Below are 19,156 nucleotides of genomic sequence, written 5' to 3' on the forward strand. Positions count from 1 at the left end.
TGGTTAAACTACACGCCTTTGGAACAGAGGATCAGAGGATCGCAAGTTCGATTCCTGCCTGGGGCGTCTGTATCCAGTAAGGGTCCTAAGGCTAGACCCCCTATGCTAAGCAAGCCTACCGCAGACATGAGCGAGACAGATAAATATGAAGGCATGCCGGCTCGGACGTCGCCCGGATCAACAAGGTCCGCGTCAGGTGTTGAGGAACCAGGGCACCCTGACGAAAAGTGGGCTACTGGAACAAGAAGGCATCGGTGGGCAAGGGACGAAAACAGGGCGTTGTTGGAATGCTACTACGCAAGTAACCCCGGCGGAAGGGGCTACGTGAATAGGATGAGGGACCTATGGATTCTTCGATACCCAACATCCACAATGACAGCGAAACAACTAGTAGCTCAGTGTTCCAACATTCGAAAGAAGGGACTGCTCTCACAGCTAGAGATTGACGAGGTACAACACAAATGCTACGGCAAGGAGGAGTCAGGACGCCAGGTCAGGGGGGAGATATCATCACCCCCACCCGAGATTGGGTACATAGCCCCAAGTGCGATAGGAGAAGGATCGTTGAGTGCGAGAGGAACTGACCTGAAAAATAGGATCATGGCCAAGCTTGAAACCTGGATCCCCCGTAGCCGGTTACCAAGATTACGTGAAGTACCCTCAGAAGGTCTGCTAGATGATGTTAATGCAGCACTACGGGCAATACCTACAACCACGATTACCGACACTAACAAGCTGATCTACAATACGGCAGCAGTGATCAGTGAGATGCTTGGCTACAAGTTGAACAGCCACAAGGGGCAGTACCCTCCATGGAGAAGGAGGCTAGAGGGCAAGATCAAAGTAGCACGGAGGGAGGTTAGCCAACTAACAGAGTTGCAGAAAGGTGCGACAAATAAGGTGCCTAAGAAATACAGCAAGCTGTCCATACCTGAGGCCTTGGAAACTGCCAAGCAAAGACTCACAGCCTTGGCCAGCCGCTTGAGGAGGTACACCAGAGAGATAGAAGGCAGGAGAATAAACCAGCTGTTCTCCACAGAACCAGCAAAGGTGTACTCTCAGTGGCAAGGGAACAATAAGAGAACAGCACCACCAAGGCTGGAGACGGAGCAATACTGGAAGAGCATATGGGAGAAGGATGCAACCCATAACGGCAATGCTCAGTGGCTAGTGGATCTGAGGGCAGACCACAGCGACCTCCCTGAACAGGGTCCAGTAACCATCACAGTGGCAGATATCCAAGAAAGGGTCTCCAGTATGAAGAGTTGGACAGCACCAGGGCCCGACATGGTTCACGCCTACTGGCTGAAGAAGCTGACTGCACTCCACGAGCGTCTGGCAGCACAAATGAACCAGCTGCTAGTTAACGAGAGACACCCGGAATGGCTAACCGAAGGTCGGACGGTCCTGATCCCCAAGGACCCCAAGAAGGGAGCGGTCCCCTCCAACTACCGACCAATAACCTGCCTCAGTACTACATGGAAGCTCCTGTCAGGCATCATATCGGCTAAGATGAACAGGCACATGGGTCAATACATGAGCGGGACACAGAAAGGAATTGGCAAGAATACCAGAGGTGCAAAACACCAGCTACTGGTAGACAGAACAATCAGCCGAGACTGCAAGACCAGACTGACCAACCTGTGCACTGCCTGGATTGATTACAAGAAGGCCTATGACTCAATGCCCCACAGCTGGATACTGGAATGCCTAGAATTGTACAAGATCAATGGGACCCTAAGAGCCTTCATCAGGAACTCAATGGGGATGTGGCGTACAACACTAGAGGCCAACTCCAAGCCCATAGCACAAGTCACCATCAAATGCGGGATCTACCAAGGAGATGCTCTGTCCCCACTGCTGTTCTGCATAGGCCTGAACCCCCTCAGTGAGATCATTAACAAGACTGGCTACGGATACCGACTACGGAACGGAGCAGTTGTCAGCCACCTCCTGTACATGGATGACATCAAGCTGTATGCCAAGAGTGAACGAGACATCGATTCACTGATCCACACTACCAGGCTATACAGCAATGACATTGGAATGTCGTTCGGACTGGAGAAGTGTAGTCGGATGGTAACAAAGAGAGGGAAGGTAGTCAGAACTGAGGGGATTGAACTACCAGAAGGCAACATTGCAGACATAGAGGACAGTTACAAGTACCTGGGGATCCCGCAGGCAAATGGGAACCATGAAGAGGCCGCTAGAAAGGCTGCAACCACCAAGTACCTGCAGAGGGTCAGGCAAGTCCTGAGGAGTCAGCTGAATGGTAAGAACAAGATCCGGGCCATCAACACATACGCCCTGCCCGTGATCAGGTACCCTGCTGGGGTAATAGGCTGGCCAAAGGAGGAGATAGAAGCCACTGACATAAAGACAAGAAAGCTCCTGACCATGCATGGAGGGTTTCACCCCAAGTCCAGCACCCTGAGGCTGTACGCTAAGCGGAAGGAAGGGGGCCGGGGACTGGTGAGTGTCAGCACCACAGTCCAGGATGAGACAAGGAACATCCAAGAATACATTGGGAAGATGGCCCCAACTGACCGAGTGCTCAGTGAATACCTCAGGCAGCAGAAACCCAAGAAAGAGGAGGGAGACGAGGAACCATCATGGAAGGACAGGCCCCTGCACGGTATGTACCACCGGCAGATAGAGGAGGTGGCTGATATCCAGAAATCCTACCAGTGGCTGGACAAAGCTGGACTGAAAGACAGCACAGAGGCACTAATCATGGCAGCACAAGAACAAGCTCTGAGTACAAGATCCATAGAGGCTGGGGTCTATCACACCAGGCAAGACCCCAGGTGCAGGCTGTGTAAAGATGCCCCAGAGACAATCCAGCACATAACAGCAGGGTGCAAGATGCTAGCAGGCAAGGCATACATGGAACGCCATAACCAAGTGGCCGGCATAGTGTACAGGAACATCTGTGCCGAGTATAACCTAGAAGTCCCGAGGTCAAAATGGGAGATGCCCCCAAGGGTGGTGGAGAATGACCGAGCTAAGATCCTGTGGGACTTCCAGATACAGACGGACAAAATGGTGGTGGCTAACCAACCGGACTTAGTGGTGGTAGACAAACAGAAGAAGACGGCCGTAGTGATCGATGTAGCGGTTCCGAATGACAGCAATATCAGGAAGAAGGAACACGAGAAGCTGGAGAAATACCAAGGGCTCAGAGAAGAGCTCGAGAGGATGTGGAGGGTGAAGGTAACGGTGGTCCCCGTGGTAATCGGAGCACTAGGTGCGGTGACTCCCAAGCTAGGCGAGTGGCTCCAGCAGATCCCGGGAATAACATCGGAGATCTCTGTCCAGAAGAGCGCAGTCCTGGGAACAGCTAAGATACTGCGCAGGACCCTCAAGCTCCCAGGCCTCTGGTAGAGGACCCGAGCTTGAAGGATAAACCGCCCGCAGGGGCGTGCTGGGTGTTTTTATATATATATATATATATGTATATATATATATATATATATATATATATATATATATATATATATATATATATATATATATATATATATATATATATAGAGAGAGAGAGAGAGAGAGAGAGAGAGAGGGAGAGAGAGAGAATCTGAGGACTGATTATTAATCAGCATCTTCTGAAGTCGCACTTCTTAAAATACCAGAAATATATAAAAATCCATCTTTCTTTGTCCTGTTGTATTTTTGTCATTTTTTAAGAGATGAACGTGGAGAGTTCCCGCTCTCATCTTATTGTTGGCATCATGTTGGAGAGCAGGAATCTGACAAATGGGAGTGTAAGCAGTGGGAAGCTGAGCCTTGTAGACCTGGCAGGCAGTGAGCGAGCAGCCAAAACAGGTGCCAAGGACCACCAGCTGAAGGTCTGCTCCTATCTTGTTTCATGGGTCAGTGAGTGGTTGAAAGATTTGTCATGACTTCTTTAAATTCTTCCATGTTCTCCTCTGTGCAGGAGGCAAACTCCATTAACAAGTCTTTGAGTGCACTGGGTGATGTGATCTCAGCTTTATCTGTGGAAATGTGGAAAGTAAAGAGATTGCCCAGCTGAAAGAGGTGCATGCCACTTTCACAGTCAGCTATTCAAATATGTACATTTTCTATTTAGAATTAAACCATAAAATAATGTGAATGTATTTTTTTCCAGGTGATCATGAAACTGAGATCTGGGCAGAGCGTGGAAGAGGAAGATGTTTGAACCGTTCTGCGTCGTAATAGTGAATAAAGTTATGAGTAAAGATTGTTAGAGATGTTCACATATTAATTTAGCCATAATTAGTTGGACAGACATCACAGTGCAGTTACTGACAGTTGCTGTGAGGATTGCGTGTGGTTTCTTAATGAATGTATAGAAACGGGCCCCCACAATAAAAGGCTCCATGTGTAAATGAAGATGTGAATAGAAATCAGTAGGTCATTCAGTTTGCACGTGTTTGTGTGTGGCCAGTGAGTTCAGTGGCTGTGAATAGACATGCAATAGCACGCAATGTTACACTGTTGTTGACAAGAGTTATACCGATGAGTTTGTAAAATTAAAGCTTTAGTTCAAAGGTCAGGGGAATTGTAGGAAATGTTAAAATCTGTTAATGTATCAAAGAAAATTTGTCCACTTGTACACAAAAATCTACGGAATATAAAAATACGGCACTGTGACACAGATCTCATGACGAAAACAATATTTATTATTTAATATGTATCCTTAGTTAATATTTATTATTAAAATAATCTATTAAAAAATTAAAATAGGGTTAAAATGCTTGCATTCTACTTTACTTAATACATTTCCATAGCTTGGTTTTCTGTACTTAACATATCTATCTAGGTAGATAAGATTGTTTTTTTCGTTTTTGTGTTTTGGAGGCACCCTTCTGAGCTAGTACTCAAGGAACTGTAGTGGTTTCTTCCCCCAAAACTGCAAGTCATTGCTATACTGAAGCCACGAGTTGGTGATTGCCAGATCAAAAAGTAGAGAACTGCACATACTGTCAATTTCTGAGTGCGAGAGACCATCCTGTAGAAACTCAACATTCTGCAACAAGGTCCACGTCACCTATATTGGTAGTATAGCCTACTCAGCAATTGCCAGTGGCCTTGGCACATGGACAAACCTTTTGCTTTTCTTAGACCATCTGGTGCGTCTGTCCTGAGGTTGATTGCCATAGGCAGAGGATGCCATGACAACTGTCTTGTTGTCCAACCACTTAATGACAGCAAGTTCAGGTCTGAGTACCATCCCTGATGCTCCTCCATCTTTCTTCTTCAAGGGCTTATTCCCTATGATCTTCTTCACCAGACAACTCAAGATCTGGGTTTCCCTCATCAAACTGCAATAAATTTCTTTCTGCTTCTAAAAAGGACTCCTTTTCTGGTCATTTAGTCAGTTTTAAGGTAGCAGACATTATTTCACCAGCATATAAACAAACCATGTTTGGGAGAGAAAAGACGTTACTTCCCTTTGTTCCTCTCTTCCTGGTTACTGTGCTTCCTTTTAGGTTTCAGCCTATATGCTGGAGCTCTACAATGACAGGCTGCAGGACCTCTTTGCGAGCCAGGCTGGTGAGGCCCACGTACACACTCAATCCCATGGCCAGGCCAGGCGGGTGGAGATCAAGAGGAACAGAAAGGGAGTTGTGTTCGCCCAAGGAGCAGAGACAAAAGAGGCTTCCAGTGCCCAGGAGCTCTACGCTCTGTTCCAGCAGGCCTGCGCAAACCGACACATCTCTGCCACCAGTGAGTTCTTGATGCCGTGCAAAAGCCTCAAATAGGGTCCTGCTAATTGGTTTGGATTAATCGTGTTAGTTACAGTTATAGCAGTGGGGTGGCATTTAGGTACATCATTACAGATCTGGAAAGCAGCAGAGCAACAATATGCTGATGCTAAACCTTTTATATATATATATATATATATATATATATATATATATATATATATAGAGAGAGAGAGAGAGAGAGAGAGAGAGAGAGAGAGAGAGAGAGAGAGAGAATCTGAGGACTGATTATTAATCAGCATCTTCCGAAGTCGCACTTCTTAAAATACCAGAAATATATAAAAATCCATCTTTCTTTGTCCTGTTGTATTTTTGTCATTTTTTAAGAGATGAACGTGGAGAGTTCCCGCTCTCATCTTATTGTTGGCATCATGTTGGAGAGCAGGAATCTGACAAATGGGAGTGTAAGCAGTGGGAAGCTGAGCCTTGTAGACCTGGCAGGCAGTGAGCGAGCAGCCAAAACAGGTGCCAAGGACCACCAGCTGAAGGTCTGCTCCTATCTTGTTTCATGGGTCAGTGAGTGGTTGAAAGATTTGTCATGACTTCTTTAAATTCTTCCATGTTCTCCTCTGTGCAGGAGGCAAACTCCATTAACAAGTCTTTGAGTGCACTGGGTGATGTGATCTCAGCTTTATCTGTGGAAATGTGGAAAGTAAAGAGATTGCCCAGCTGAAAGAGGTGCATGCCACTTTCACAGTCAGCTATTCAAATATGTACATTTTCTATTTAGAATTAAACCATAAAATAATGTGAATGTATTTTTTTCCAGGTGATCATGAAACTGAGATCTGGGCAGAGCGTGGAAGAGGAAGATGTTTGAACCGTTCTGCGTCGTAATAGTGAATAAAGTTATGAGTAAAGATTGTTAGAGATGTTCACATATTAATTTAGCCATAATTAGTTGGACAGACATCACAGTGCAGTTACTGACAGTTGCTGTGAGGATTGCGTGTGGTTTCTTAATGAATGTATAGAAACGGGCCCCCACAATAAAAGGCTCCATGTGTAAATGAAGATGTGAATAGAAATCAGTAGGTCATTCAGTTTGCACGTGTTTGTGTGTGGCCAGTGAGTTCAGTGGCTGTGAATAGACATGCAATAGCACGCAATGTTACACTGTTGTTGACAAGAGTTATACCGATGAGTTTGTAAAATTAAAGCTTTAGTTCAAAGGTCAGGGGAATTGTAGGAAATGTTAAAATCTGTTAATGTATCAAAGAAAATTTGTCCACTTGTACACAAAAATCTACGGAATATAAAAATACGGCACTGTGACACAGATCTCGTGACGAAAACAATATTTATTATTTAATATGTATCCTTAGTTAATATTTATTATTAAAATAATCTATTAAAAAATTAAAATAGGGTTAAAATGCTTGCATTCTACTTTACTTAATACATTTCCATAGCTTGGTTTTCTGTACTTAACATATCTATCTAGGTAGATAAGATTGTTTTTTTCGTTTTTGTGTTTTGGAGGCACCCTTCTGAGCTAGTCCTCCCCTACTCACTTCAGAGTCAGCCTCACTGCCATCATCATCCATGAGTCACTCAGAACAGTGTGAAGGTACAGACAGAAAGCCAGTAAACATTACCACACAAGCACAGGCACATTATTGTTTTCAGATTGCATGTTTTATACAAAGCCACTGTCTGCAGCTGTTTTATGTGACTCAGTTTTACTCTTTCTATAATTACTATAGAAAGAGGCTAACTGTAGGCTGTATATGCTTTAAAAAAAAACAATTTCCAACATCAGCTCTACTTTTTCTTTCAAAAATAGTCCAAAAGTTAACATTTTATGCATACATTATATACAATAACTGCCTTAAACCTAGTGGTATTAGTGCTTTGAGATAATTTGAATATTTGTTAGTATGTTTGTAGTTTATATAGCACACTTTTTTTATGTGATATTATTTTACCTCAACATGACGTATAGAGGTCAGGTATTTACAATAAGAATAAGTTATTCAACTTGTAATATTCAGGTGAAACAGTTCATTAAGAGCTATCAGCTGAAGTCTGTCCTTCATAGTTTCCAAAAGAAGGCACTCATCAAATGTTCACAAACAAAAGTTTAACAACAGCTAAAAGTGTCTATTCTATTTCTATTTACAAAACTATTAATGAAGTCATTGTGGCTTACCCTGCTGCCAGTGACACTCATCCTCATTCCTCCGTTTTAAACTGTGACCAGTCACTTAAGATACTAATGTAGCAGGCAGATGGACTGAATGCTGTAAAATGACCTCATGTTCGCTTTGTGTATATTTATCTTTGTGTCTGTGCTTTGACCACATTTGCCAAACTGAGCACAAAATAGTAATAACTACAATTAATTTCCACTGTGACATTCCAAAACATCCGAAAGATCATCATTTGAGTTTTCAGACGGTCTAAAATCTCTGGGAAATGGTAATCCTATATGGACGTGGTTTCATAGTTAGACCAAAATCAGTGCTGAGATCCAGCTCCTGCCCTGGAACATTTTCAATACGTAGCCCATGAAGAAGCGTGGTAAGAAACACAAACATCTCCAAACGTGCAAATTCATCGCCAAGACAGCGTCTTTTTCCCATGCCGAAGATCTGGACTTTCTCTGTCAGCTCTTTGTTCAGGAGTCCACATGGATTCAAGAAACGCTGTGGACGAAATGTCTCAGGATCGCCCCAAAGATCACTGGGAAAGAATGAACATTTTAACAAATAAACAAAAATGTTAAAAAAAATCCATAGTCTTAAAAGATAAAAAGAACGAGACAAAGTAGATTTTTACTGCTTTCGGCTACTCACGTATCATGGTTGACTTGATATTGATTAATGAAGACGCATGTGTCTTTGGGAATGAAATACCCATTAAATGTGATGTCTCTCGTGGTGCTGGAGAGGAAAAATATAATCAGAGGAAAGTGATAAAAAAAACAATCTACATGCTGAAAAAACAAATTTACTGCTGTCAAAACTTTAGGTCTTACCAGTGTGGTATGGTAAAAGGGACATATGAAGCATGACGAAACACTTCATATATGAAGGCCTCTGTGAAAGGCATCTTGGCTTTGTTGGAAAACCTGGGCAGCTGGAGTTTGCCGATATGCTCATCTTAAAAAAATAATGATAAATAATAAAACATAATCTGTATCTCATCTTTTGGGTCTAAAAAAATGTGACATAAGTTGTGATAAACTTGCAATTTTGTTAACGTTATTTACATTTTTATTTTCATTTTTATTCTTGTATTCTAATAATATGTCTTTTTTTTTTTTTTTTTTAATTTAAACTTAACATAAACTGATTTCCAGGCTGTGGTTTGCTTTCTTTCAGTTTGTAAAAACTTTATGCACATGTGCATCATAAAAAATTACAATGTAAAATATGCTGATCCTTTAGATTACTTTACAAATATTGCTCCACTAATAAGGCTTTCGGTACTGTAAACAACAGAATTAAAGCCTCTTAATTAAATGAAATGTAAGAGATGAAAAAGGGAATAATGTCAGACTATGTCTGTTCACTGCCTTGCGTGTCAGCGCCTTTGTGTCTCCGGGGAACCCTCTAACCCCTCTCCTGTTCTGATTCATCCTGCCTCCTCTTAGTTCTCTCTGTCTCTCTCTCTCTCGCTTCATCTCGCCCTCTGTGAAAATACAACGTGCCTCAGAACAGACAGCACCAGTTCTCTGAGCCCACTTCAAAAAGCGTCAGCAAATTGGACTGATCTTTTGTGAGTTTCTCTGGTCTGATTCTGTCTCTCCAAAAAGCGTGCTCGGTTGGCCGTTGTTCAGTCTTTTTAATAAGGATTCTCCCTGATACTGCAGACATCACAGACGGCTGCATGCTCATGTATGGCCTGTGCATAGCTGCTAATGAGAGGTGCATTTCCACCCGTTTCTTGTAAACTGTGTGAATCCCATTTGTGGTGAATATTTTAATAGATAAGAACTACATTTACTACTGACTTATGCTCATCAGTGATGTGGGACTTAAAACGATTAAGGAGCAACCTCCTATTTTTGGTCTATGAGAAACAGAATGATTATGAGTCCGTCATCAGAGCAGGAACAAGAGAGGACTTTCCTATTTAGCATACCCTGAATTCTCTGTAAGCCGTGTATTTACCAGTTTCTAACAATGGGTGACTTTGGTGAAGAGCCGAGCACACTGTACAGCATATGAGTTTGTTTTATTGGAGCATAAGGCATCACCTATTTCCTGGTTTATTTTATCCTGGATGTCAGGAAACTTGATGAGGTACAACAGGCTCCACTGCAAACCAGCGATGATGGTGTCGAATCCTTTGGAAAACCACAAAAAAGGGGGAAAATTCATTATCACCATTAGGATTTATTACTGGCATAATACAAGCGTAAAAGCATCATAATGTGAAATTTGTAGTTTGCCTAACCTGCTCCAAAGATGTCTATGACAGTGTGAATGATCTGGTCGTTAGAGAGCATCGAAGTATCCTTGCTTTCTTCTCTTTCTTCACAAAGTGCAATTAGAGCGTCTGTAATGTCCCGGATACGGTTCTGCGAACACAGATAACTTTACTCCTTCCAACATCAAGCAGCTGTCACTGCTCAAATATAAAGTTATCTACTTTAACTGCCAGCTTGCTTTAAACCTTAAAAGTAATTAGGGAAGGGACAGTAATCAATTGTGGTAAGACGCGTGTCTTCCAGTAGAGTTGCTAATTCCTAATTAGAGTGCGTGCGAACATTTTAGCCATCTCTCCACAAGAACAAAAAAGGTCCATCACATGGAACTTGTTAGTTATTTTTTTGGCTACAGTTACGATCATAGCTACCAATGTATGAGTTCAATGTCATATTAAAGAGCCGGGATGCAAATTAGTGGCACAGATCTAAAGAAAACAACACCAATAGACACATTATTTACAACATAAGGCTGTGGCGACATCTATTAAAGGTCACTGTGCAAAAGATCAGTTAAAGTTAAGATAATATAAAAAAAATATAAATAAAATGCAATATTCACAAATCATTAAGAAGCCTAGTTGCTGATTATTATGAAACTGAAGTTTATGTCAGTAAGTCATGTGCAAAAATGAAATAAATAGAACTTAAGCAAACAGTGATTATATGGCATAGATTGTACTGTCATTTTCCCCCATTTAAACTAAATTCTTGCCTACATGTAAGTCTGCATACTTAATTACCTTATCAAAGGTGTCAATGTGTTCCTCAATGTTCCGCTCCATGAATCTGTTCATCCTGCGAACGTACTGGACTATCTTTCTCAGAGATGGACTCGGAAAGTAGCGAAACACAGGGAAAAAATCAGCCAGGTTCCCCGCTGCAAAGAGCTTCAGGACCTCGTTGTTGACATCAACAATAGTGAGAAACTCCTTATCACTGTAGTCATACCGTTTCCCAAAACAAAGCGCACAAATGACATTTGCCACTGAGGTTACCAAGGTCGTTGCTGGGTCTATACCCTCTGTTTCTTCTTTTGCAGCTTTTTCTCGAATCACCTGCACCATCCCTGCAGCCTCTGCACATATGTGCTCCTCTAAGAGGCAGGTGGCACCAAAACCCCTTGGCTCAGCCTGGGAGAAAGACCTGAGGGCATTCTTACACAGCTTCTTATGGAGCAGCCACACAGGTCCGTAGTTCTCATTGAAAGTCATGCTGGTCCCATTGGCTATAGCAGAGAAGATGAAAAGGTTAGGTCGCCCCGCAAAAGCTTCCCCGTGTCGAACCAGAGCCTGCCTGATGGTGTTGTACCCACTCAGAACGACAACAGTCAAAGAGCCAAGGCGGAGCTGGATTCATGACACAAACAAATAAATTAACTCATGCTCACTCTGTTGATCTGAAACTAATAATACAAAAACTATATATAACTATATGTACCTTGAAGATGTCTCCATACTGAAGCCTCAACCCAGTTAGAGAGAGATGAATCTGATCCCCGACCTGGAGCAGATTCCCGACAAGGGGCCACGGTTTGGGGCCAGGAGGTGGGGGATATTTTGTGTGGTCCAGCTGGGAGTCAAGATGGAAGTGGAAGAAGGATCTCTTACTCTTTTGACCCCAGATAACCATCAGGAGGAGGGTTAAAAGACAGAGTGCAACAGTTACACTAGATAGAGAGCCAAAAGAGTTCTCCTTGATTGGCAGAATCCCAAACAGCAGCGGCCTCATGTTGCAAGTAGAAATACTGAGAGATAAGAGAGAGAAAGTTGAAAGTGAAGAAACAAAAAAAACAGATTTATCCTTGAAAGGGAGAAAACAGATCAGATCCTCGTTAAAAGAAAAGAAAATGTGCCTCATACTGTGTCCTGTAAAAACCAAACAAGGAAAGAATATTAAAAAATAAAGAAATGATAAGAAAGCCATACAGTAAGATAAACTCACCATACAGGGCCCTCGGAAACTTGGCGGAGAAAAAAATTTCCAACTCAATTTAGACAGCAAAGAGCAGACACCAAAATATTAGGTAGTCAGAGGTTTGAGGGCTGACCCTTGGGAACTTGTGATGAGAGTGGCTTGCATTACGGGATGTCCCATGCAGCAACAGCAGCCAGGCCCCCTGCAGAGGGAGCTGCCGCCCATTCACAAAAGAGAGGCACACATAGTGAGAAACTTGGCTCAGGGTTTTGGATGAGTCCGACTGAGCCAGCCAGAGGACTGCATCAGCCAATTTAACTACAGACTGGAATCTTACACAGCACGGGCTCCTCCTCGCCAGTTCTTACCTTGACTAGCAAAGGTAAATTGTAAATGGTTTTTATATAGCGCATTTCCTACTCCACTGGAGCAACCAAAGCACTTCATACATGGAGACTGTGTGATGCAGTGCAAAGGCTAAAAATGTTTTTCAAACTCATTATGTGGTATCATTACCAGCTTCCTGGCCCTGACCACCAGAGATGTTTTTAAATAAAAACTTAACACTTATACAAACAATGTTAGTTGTTAGTTGGATGATTTGTTTATAATTTAATACTGCACTGCCTCTTCAGCTAAAATCTGACTACTTATGTCTTCACTGTGCATGATTCAGTTCTCTCTTGATGTTTTAGGCTGTAGACTGGAAAATAAACTGCCAGACTGCCCCACTGCATGTGGACCGATTATCTAGACATAACAGGATTTCATCATCACCAAGGAGCCACCAGGTTGAGGATCACTGCTCTTCAGAACCAGTAGTATCAGAGTGAAATGAAATGTATGGAGTGTATTAGGAAATCCATGTGCAACTGCATGTATTCCAATCCTCTGTCGAAGAAACAAGACGCGGTGTAATGGGTGATTGCCCTGAAAGCAAAGAGATGGATTTCAACCCTGCCAAAAGGATCTGATACCTGACCCACGCCAACAGTTCTTCATTCACTTATAAGTGGAGAAAATGTGAGATTTAGGCTACCCTGCATGTTCCTGTCTGATAGGCAGGAAATGAAGACTGCAACACAGCAGCATTGAGCGAAACAGCTTAACAATGGGAAATGACTGTGTCCCACCCTGCCTGTTTATGTGCTGCCTGGTCAGAACATGCTGGACCACCCAAAAAAAAAAACTATTTTGAGCTAGGAAAGTATTTAGCAACTCCAAATGGCTTCCAGAAGTCTAGCCCTCCCCACTCACTGCCACACCATCATACAGGCGCTTCAGCCTTCAATCCAGTCAGTCCCCATACAGTCCAGTGTAAAAATGTTAACTTTATATCATTAAAAAGCTTGTTTACAGTCTAGTGCAAAAAAATGGTTTGGCCCTCTATGGATAGTTTCCCCCTTCATAATAATTATCCACTGTGTACTCAAGCCATAGTGGATACGCTATGGCTTAACGTTATAGACATAAGTGACAGATTTCCCAACACAGGAAGCTGCAGCTAGTCGCTACATGCCAGTCCTAATCTCTGCTAATTTGAATCACTGAAATGGACCACATGTTTGAGCTGCCAGTTTCTTTTCAACGATTTTGATTTAAAGTAGTCCATAGCACACAATAAATACCGGATATGTGGGTCTCTGTATTTATTCAGCCTGCTAAGTTTGCTGATAACACCAATTCCTGGTTAAATTCCCTCTAAATGTTGAGGAAAGCCACTTCAGTGTTCCCTTTATCACTTTCTCTCACATAGGATACACTGGACCATCATTTCTTGTCTCACGATATAAAGAAAAAAAGCAGCCGACCATTAACAAAAACAAATGACGAACACAACTGACGACAAGTGACGTCAGTCATCAGAAACTACTGCTTTTCCATCTTTGCCATAATTTTGTATGTTTTAACCTTTTAAAATGCGTTAAACTAATGGCTGATGCCTAAACACAACACTGCTTTATTCAAATATACTTTTTATGAAGCTGTAAAACAATTTGCAACTTTGGGAAAGCGCCTTAGAAAAGGGTGTTCATATTTAAGTAGATTTCATAATTCAGTTCAAAACAATTTCTTTTTTTTAATATATATATATTAGGGGTGCAACGATACACAAAATTCACGGTTCGGTTCGGTTCGATACTTTGGTGTCACGGTTCGATATTTTTTCGATACAAAAAAATGTTCATGCATTTTTAATTTGTCATTTATTAAAATTATAAATATATATTTTAACTCAAAAGTACAGTTTTTAAATTTAACCCTCACCCTTGTGCGTGTTTTTTATTTTGACAGCGAATGCGCACCTGCGGACCACTTATGTGCAGCCCTGGTTATTTAGCTCATCATATTGCAGCCACAGAAATTCTTTTGTCCATGAAACCATAAAGCTGCACTTTCTTTTTGCCTTATAGTCTGATTTGTCATAACTTCTCCGTTTTGTGGTAAGCTTTTCTTTGGCTGTCACTTCTTCACCCTGACCTGTCTTATTTGGCTCAGCAGAACTAAAATATAAATCCTGCTACTTTTACACACGGACTCACATAAGCTCAGCGATTCTCTGCGCGATCAACCTCTCACATGTTTAAGCTTGCTGCGGGAGATTTCACTTGTCATGTTTGCATAGTAAGCTAACGATTAATAAGACGATGTCAGAGGAATTGGTGCACAAATTATCATCACTCACAGATCAGTGCTGTCGCTCTCTATACACAGTTCGCACGATTGCAAAGTGAAAGCAAAAAAACAAGCGCAAATTCAAACGCGATTTCAATATGTCACATATTGACAGTGGCTCACCGATGCCAATGACATAATTACCCAGCTACATTTCCGAAAGAATGCAAAAGCATTGACATATATTTTTCCTTCCTACAATAGCCCGACGGGCAGGGAAGAGATAGATTTTGGTAGCCCGACTGAAAAAAATCGCTAGCTCCGGGACGTCGGGCTAGCGATATTGCGAGCCCTGTATCTGATTGAGGAATCACTCATCTTTGGAAAAGAGAGTTTATTACAGAGAAATGGCTCTTTCCAAAATAAAAGCGATACTATCCGCTTCTTCTGGGCTATATTCTCAGCAGCATAAGGAGAATCATGTGCTAACAGCTGTCTAAATGACTCGGCTAAAGTTAGTAGCATGCTTGCTTTTTTTTTTCTGCTTCCACTTGTCTTTGCACTAGGATGATGTCGGCGTAAATGTGCAGTCATATTCGTTGTGTTCCCACTAGTGCTTTCAGGTTAATCTCGTTGAAATGACCTTAACGCCACAACACGGCAAATCTCCGTTAACGAGCTACCGCCGATCGCTCCGTGCATGGGGCTAGACGGCGCGAACACACTAGTTCACACCAATGTAATTGAGCATTGCATGGCACATCCAACATACTGTTTTACTTTAGTCCATGACTCGCTTACCTTCAAGGTCATACATCACATGAAAACCAAAATAATTCCAAACGCCAGATCTGAATGAGAGTGGGGGAGGTCCATCTTGCAAGGAGAGCTTAACTTCTGTCTCGCTAGCTTGCCCTGCGCTCTTCCTTCTGACGATGCTGTCTGTGTTGAGCGCTCAGTGGATCTGCGCTCGACAGTGCAGCCTAGGCGGAGTAGTCGAACACAGATTCACTGAGCGCTCAACACAGACAGCATCGTCAGAAGAAAAATTGATAAAATAAATTACAAATTTTGTATTGTTCGATACATATGCGTACCGAACCGAAAGCACTGTATCGAACGGTTCAATATCGATACGAATATCGTTGCACCCCTAATATATATATAGCACCAAAATCCCAAAATCTCAAAGCAGTTTATTATTTAAAGTTAAAGACCCCACAATAATGGAGAGAAACCCCGAACCTGAACATAGAACAACACAGTGGCAAAGAATCTAAAACAAGCTTCTTCTTTTTTTTTCTTTCTTTTTCTTTTTTTTTTAAAATTACTATTGTTTCCATAAGGAATGAGTGACAGCACAGTGGCTACGTCCATGTTTTATATAGAGTCAGTGGAGCCACTAATAATTGCCATCCACTTCTTGAAAGGACAAGAAGCACTGTGTCGGTGAGAGCAGACTGCTGGAGGCCACTGTGGGGATAGTTTAGGCTCTCGTAAATTAAATTAGCTCCTCGTTGAAATTGAGAAACTCAGTGACGAACAGTGACCAACCTCTGCTGGGAGTTATTCATTTATTTATTTACTTATTCCTGAAAATTCACTCAGAAGCCCGGGGCTTGATTATGTGACATCAGTACTTCTATCAAAGCCGGAGCGTCCTGATAGGCTACAGAGTGGACGCCCCTCTCTGGGAGGGGAGCTTTGGAGCACTCGGTGAAGGTGCTTGTTGGTGGTCACAGGGCGGAAAGTACGTACAGGCTACCCTCAAATGTAAGCTTGACTGTGGTGCGCATACGCATATATAGCTAACGACCTTGCGCATCTTTGAGAGCGGTTGCTATTAACCGGTCTGTGCGTTCAGAAGCTGCAAGAGTGTTTGAGCATTTTGAATCTATACGTTCACCTTTCTTTTATATCCTCAGGTCCAAAATTGGACAAGGCCCACCCCTCTCCCCCCTGTACTTCTTGGAAGCAACGGCTGTACCAACCTTTATTTGTCTCCGATGCACGGGCCACCGGGACTGCTCTCGCTCTGCAGTTTATTTACAGTGTTTCCTCAAGCAGCTGCTGCAGATTTACTCAGAGAAGCGTCCCCCTCCTCATCTCTCAGTTTGTACATCCTACTTTCTTTTGCGTTTTAATCCCTCCCACAATAGATACAGGCCGAGGAGCAGACGAAGAGGCTTGCAGTGAAAGGAGTGTGTGTGTGTGTGTGTGTGTGTGTGTGGGGGGGGGGGGGGGGGGGGGCGGTAACAGATATTTTTGCTTAAAGTATAAGAATTATGGTTTGCTACAACCGCCTGCTACTGAATTTGATGACCTCAGATGTCAGATAAATATAACAGTTTGATGAAATACAAAACTGATATGATCAGACAGCTGAACATTGAACACAGCTGAACTAAAATAATCTACAAACATAAAGGATCTTAAGACTTGTTAATCCTGTTAATCTTTTCTGCAAAGTATGCATTACAGCTCCCCTACCTCCACTCTCCCCCTCCACTGTCCTCCAGATACATTTTAGTAACGGACCTGCTGGTGCACTTAGATTGATTTCCAGGTTACAGGCAGGAGGATGGATGGCACAAAATTGTAAAATTACACTAATAAGATGGATAAGCTGCATCACTCATCAGTTATACTCATTTATTTTTCTCTTTCCCTTTCACAAAGGATAGTCCAGTTCTGTTGCTGAAGGAAGTAATAAAGGAGGTGCTGGAGCAGCTTTTTGAGAATTTGAACAGCTGCAGAAGCTTCCAGGTTACTACGCAAAGGTGACTGAACACAAGCAAGAGAGAAGTGAGTCCAAAGTTCTGCTAAAAGGAAATGACCTTGTTTGACCTGGAACCACAACTGATGGGAATTCCCCTTGTCTTTCCTGTTCTCTTTGATTTTATTATATACCATTTCTTGACGCAACACTCCCAGGGATGCATGTCTCTACCCAAGGTCTCAGATCTGTTTTGAGTTAGGCAAATGCAGGATGCTTTCTTTAATGTATGCAAGTTGCATACATTAAAGAATGTTAATGTTGCATAATGCAACATTAACATTTACCCAGTGACCATGAACCACCTTTGTTTGGGCACTGAAGTGACAAAACCTGAACAGTTGCTGCAGTTACCTAAGAAATATTTAACACACATTCTCTCCAGAGGCCTGGAGGTGAGTGAGCCAACTAGTTTCTCTGACTGAGAGATTGGTTCCTGTCTCACAAGAGAGCAGTGTCATCTCCCCACATCTCCCCAGTGGCAGATGACACTGCCCTCTTGAGGGAAAATAATGTTACTCCAGGCCAACAAAAAGTTTTTTTTCAGTGGCAGAAGCAAGCTTCAATAAAACATACAGTGCTGTGCACACCTTGTGCTAGATAAGCTACCATGGATGGCTCCAGAGTCAGTAAATTACTCAAGCCAGACTTTTCAGTGGTGTCAGGTCCAAGTACTATCCACCATCCAGAAAGCTTATAAACTGTAACAAAAAAAACAAAAAAACTCAAAATTTGGGCCTCACAGACAGCATATTCATCACCTACAGTCTTATAACTGACAACAACAGGGTCATATAAGCTAACTTTAAGCTGGTAGACAACAAAGCTAACTAGCAACAGCTCACAAGCCCGACTTAGCTGAGGTGTTCTTGATGAGGGGAAGACCTTAAAACATGGGAGCAGATTGTGAAGGTCATGTGCTGACGTGGACTCACATGTAAGAACGTATTTGCATAGCACATTTTTACACAAAAACTACAGAATTCTTTATAACAAAATACCAGAGAATAGAAATAAAGGTTAACCAAATGCAAGTGTGAAAACATGAGGTTTTAGCTGTTTTATGAAGGCGATCACAGAGTCCACAGATTTCAAGTTCAGTAATTCATTGTTCACTTGCTCTGACAAGCAAACACTGAATTACAATATTTTATACATGATGAAATAAATGCATGAATAACAGTTTCCAGTTCAGAGTGTGACACAATGAGACTTTACTTGGAAATATTTCTTAAGTAACACAAGCAAGCGATTTGACATGAACGTCCAACATGCAAAGGTTACGCCAAGGTTATCATGGCCCTGAGTCTGTGGACTCAGTGGTTTTGATTATTATCTTATGTTTCAGGTTAATTCTTGTTAAGATTTTCTTGTTCTTATGGTTTGGTTTCTGTTTTGTATTCTTAGCTCCTCCTGTTCTGTGTCTCTGTGCCTGCCCTGGTCCTACGTCTCTGTGTTCCCTCCCTGTTGCCATGTCCGTGTCATATCACGTGTCATCCCATGTTTCGCACTGTGTGTTATCCTGCATATCATTCTGCGTGACTTTCTGCATTTTCTTCTGCGAGTCATGGTTTCAGGTTTGTTTAGTAAGTTTTTCCCAGTTTAGGTTTATCTTAGTTTCTGTTGTTCCCATGTCCACTCAGTCTGTATTCTCACCATTTT

At 42.3% G+C, this 19,156-nt stretch overlaps 2 protein-coding genes across 2 annotated transcripts; one reads left to right on the top strand and one right to left on the bottom strand.

Annotated features, from left to right (window-relative positions):
• The first annotated feature begins 4,135 nt into the window (after positions 1-4,135).
• LOC146656724 (uncharacterized) lies at positions 4,136-6,887 on the top strand. Its single transcript, XM_085424494.1, has 5 exons — positions 4,136-5,370; positions 5,475-5,712; positions 6,078-6,238; positions 6,328-6,428; positions 6,520-6,887. The coding sequence occupies exons 2-4, from the start codon at positions 5,487-5,489 to the stop codon at positions 6,421-6,423; spliced, it is 483 nt and encodes a 160-aa protein (XP_085280620.1). The 5' UTR covers positions 4,136-5,370; positions 5,475-5,486; the 3' UTR covers positions 6,424-6,428; positions 6,520-6,887.
• A 146-nt stretch (positions 6,888-7,033) lies between these two features.
• On the bottom strand, positions 7,034-12,317 carry LOC146656725 (cytochrome P450 1A1-like). The gene is made up of 8 exons (XM_085424493.1): positions 12,130-12,317; positions 11,626-11,932; positions 10,929-11,534; positions 10,155-10,278; positions 9,955-10,044; positions 8,731-8,854; positions 8,549-8,635; positions 7,034-8,435 (listed from the first exon to the last, which is right to left on the bottom strand). The coding sequence occupies exons 2-8, from the start codon at positions 11,914-11,916 to the stop codon at positions 8,153-8,155; spliced, it is 1,605 nt and encodes a 534-aa protein (XP_085280619.1). The 5' UTR covers positions 11,917-11,932; positions 12,130-12,317; the 3' UTR covers positions 7,034-8,152.
• Between the last annotated feature and the right edge of the window lie 6,839 nt (positions 12,318-19,156).

This window comes from Rhamphochromis longiceps, linkage group LG12 (genome assembly GCF_057381845.1).
Source record: "Rhamphochromis longiceps isolate RC_006_pf linkage group LG12, R_longiceps_female_GT1.1, whole genome shotgun sequence".
Taxonomy (NCBI): domain Eukaryota; kingdom Metazoa; phylum Chordata; class Actinopteri; order Cichliformes; family Cichlidae; genus Rhamphochromis; species Rhamphochromis longiceps.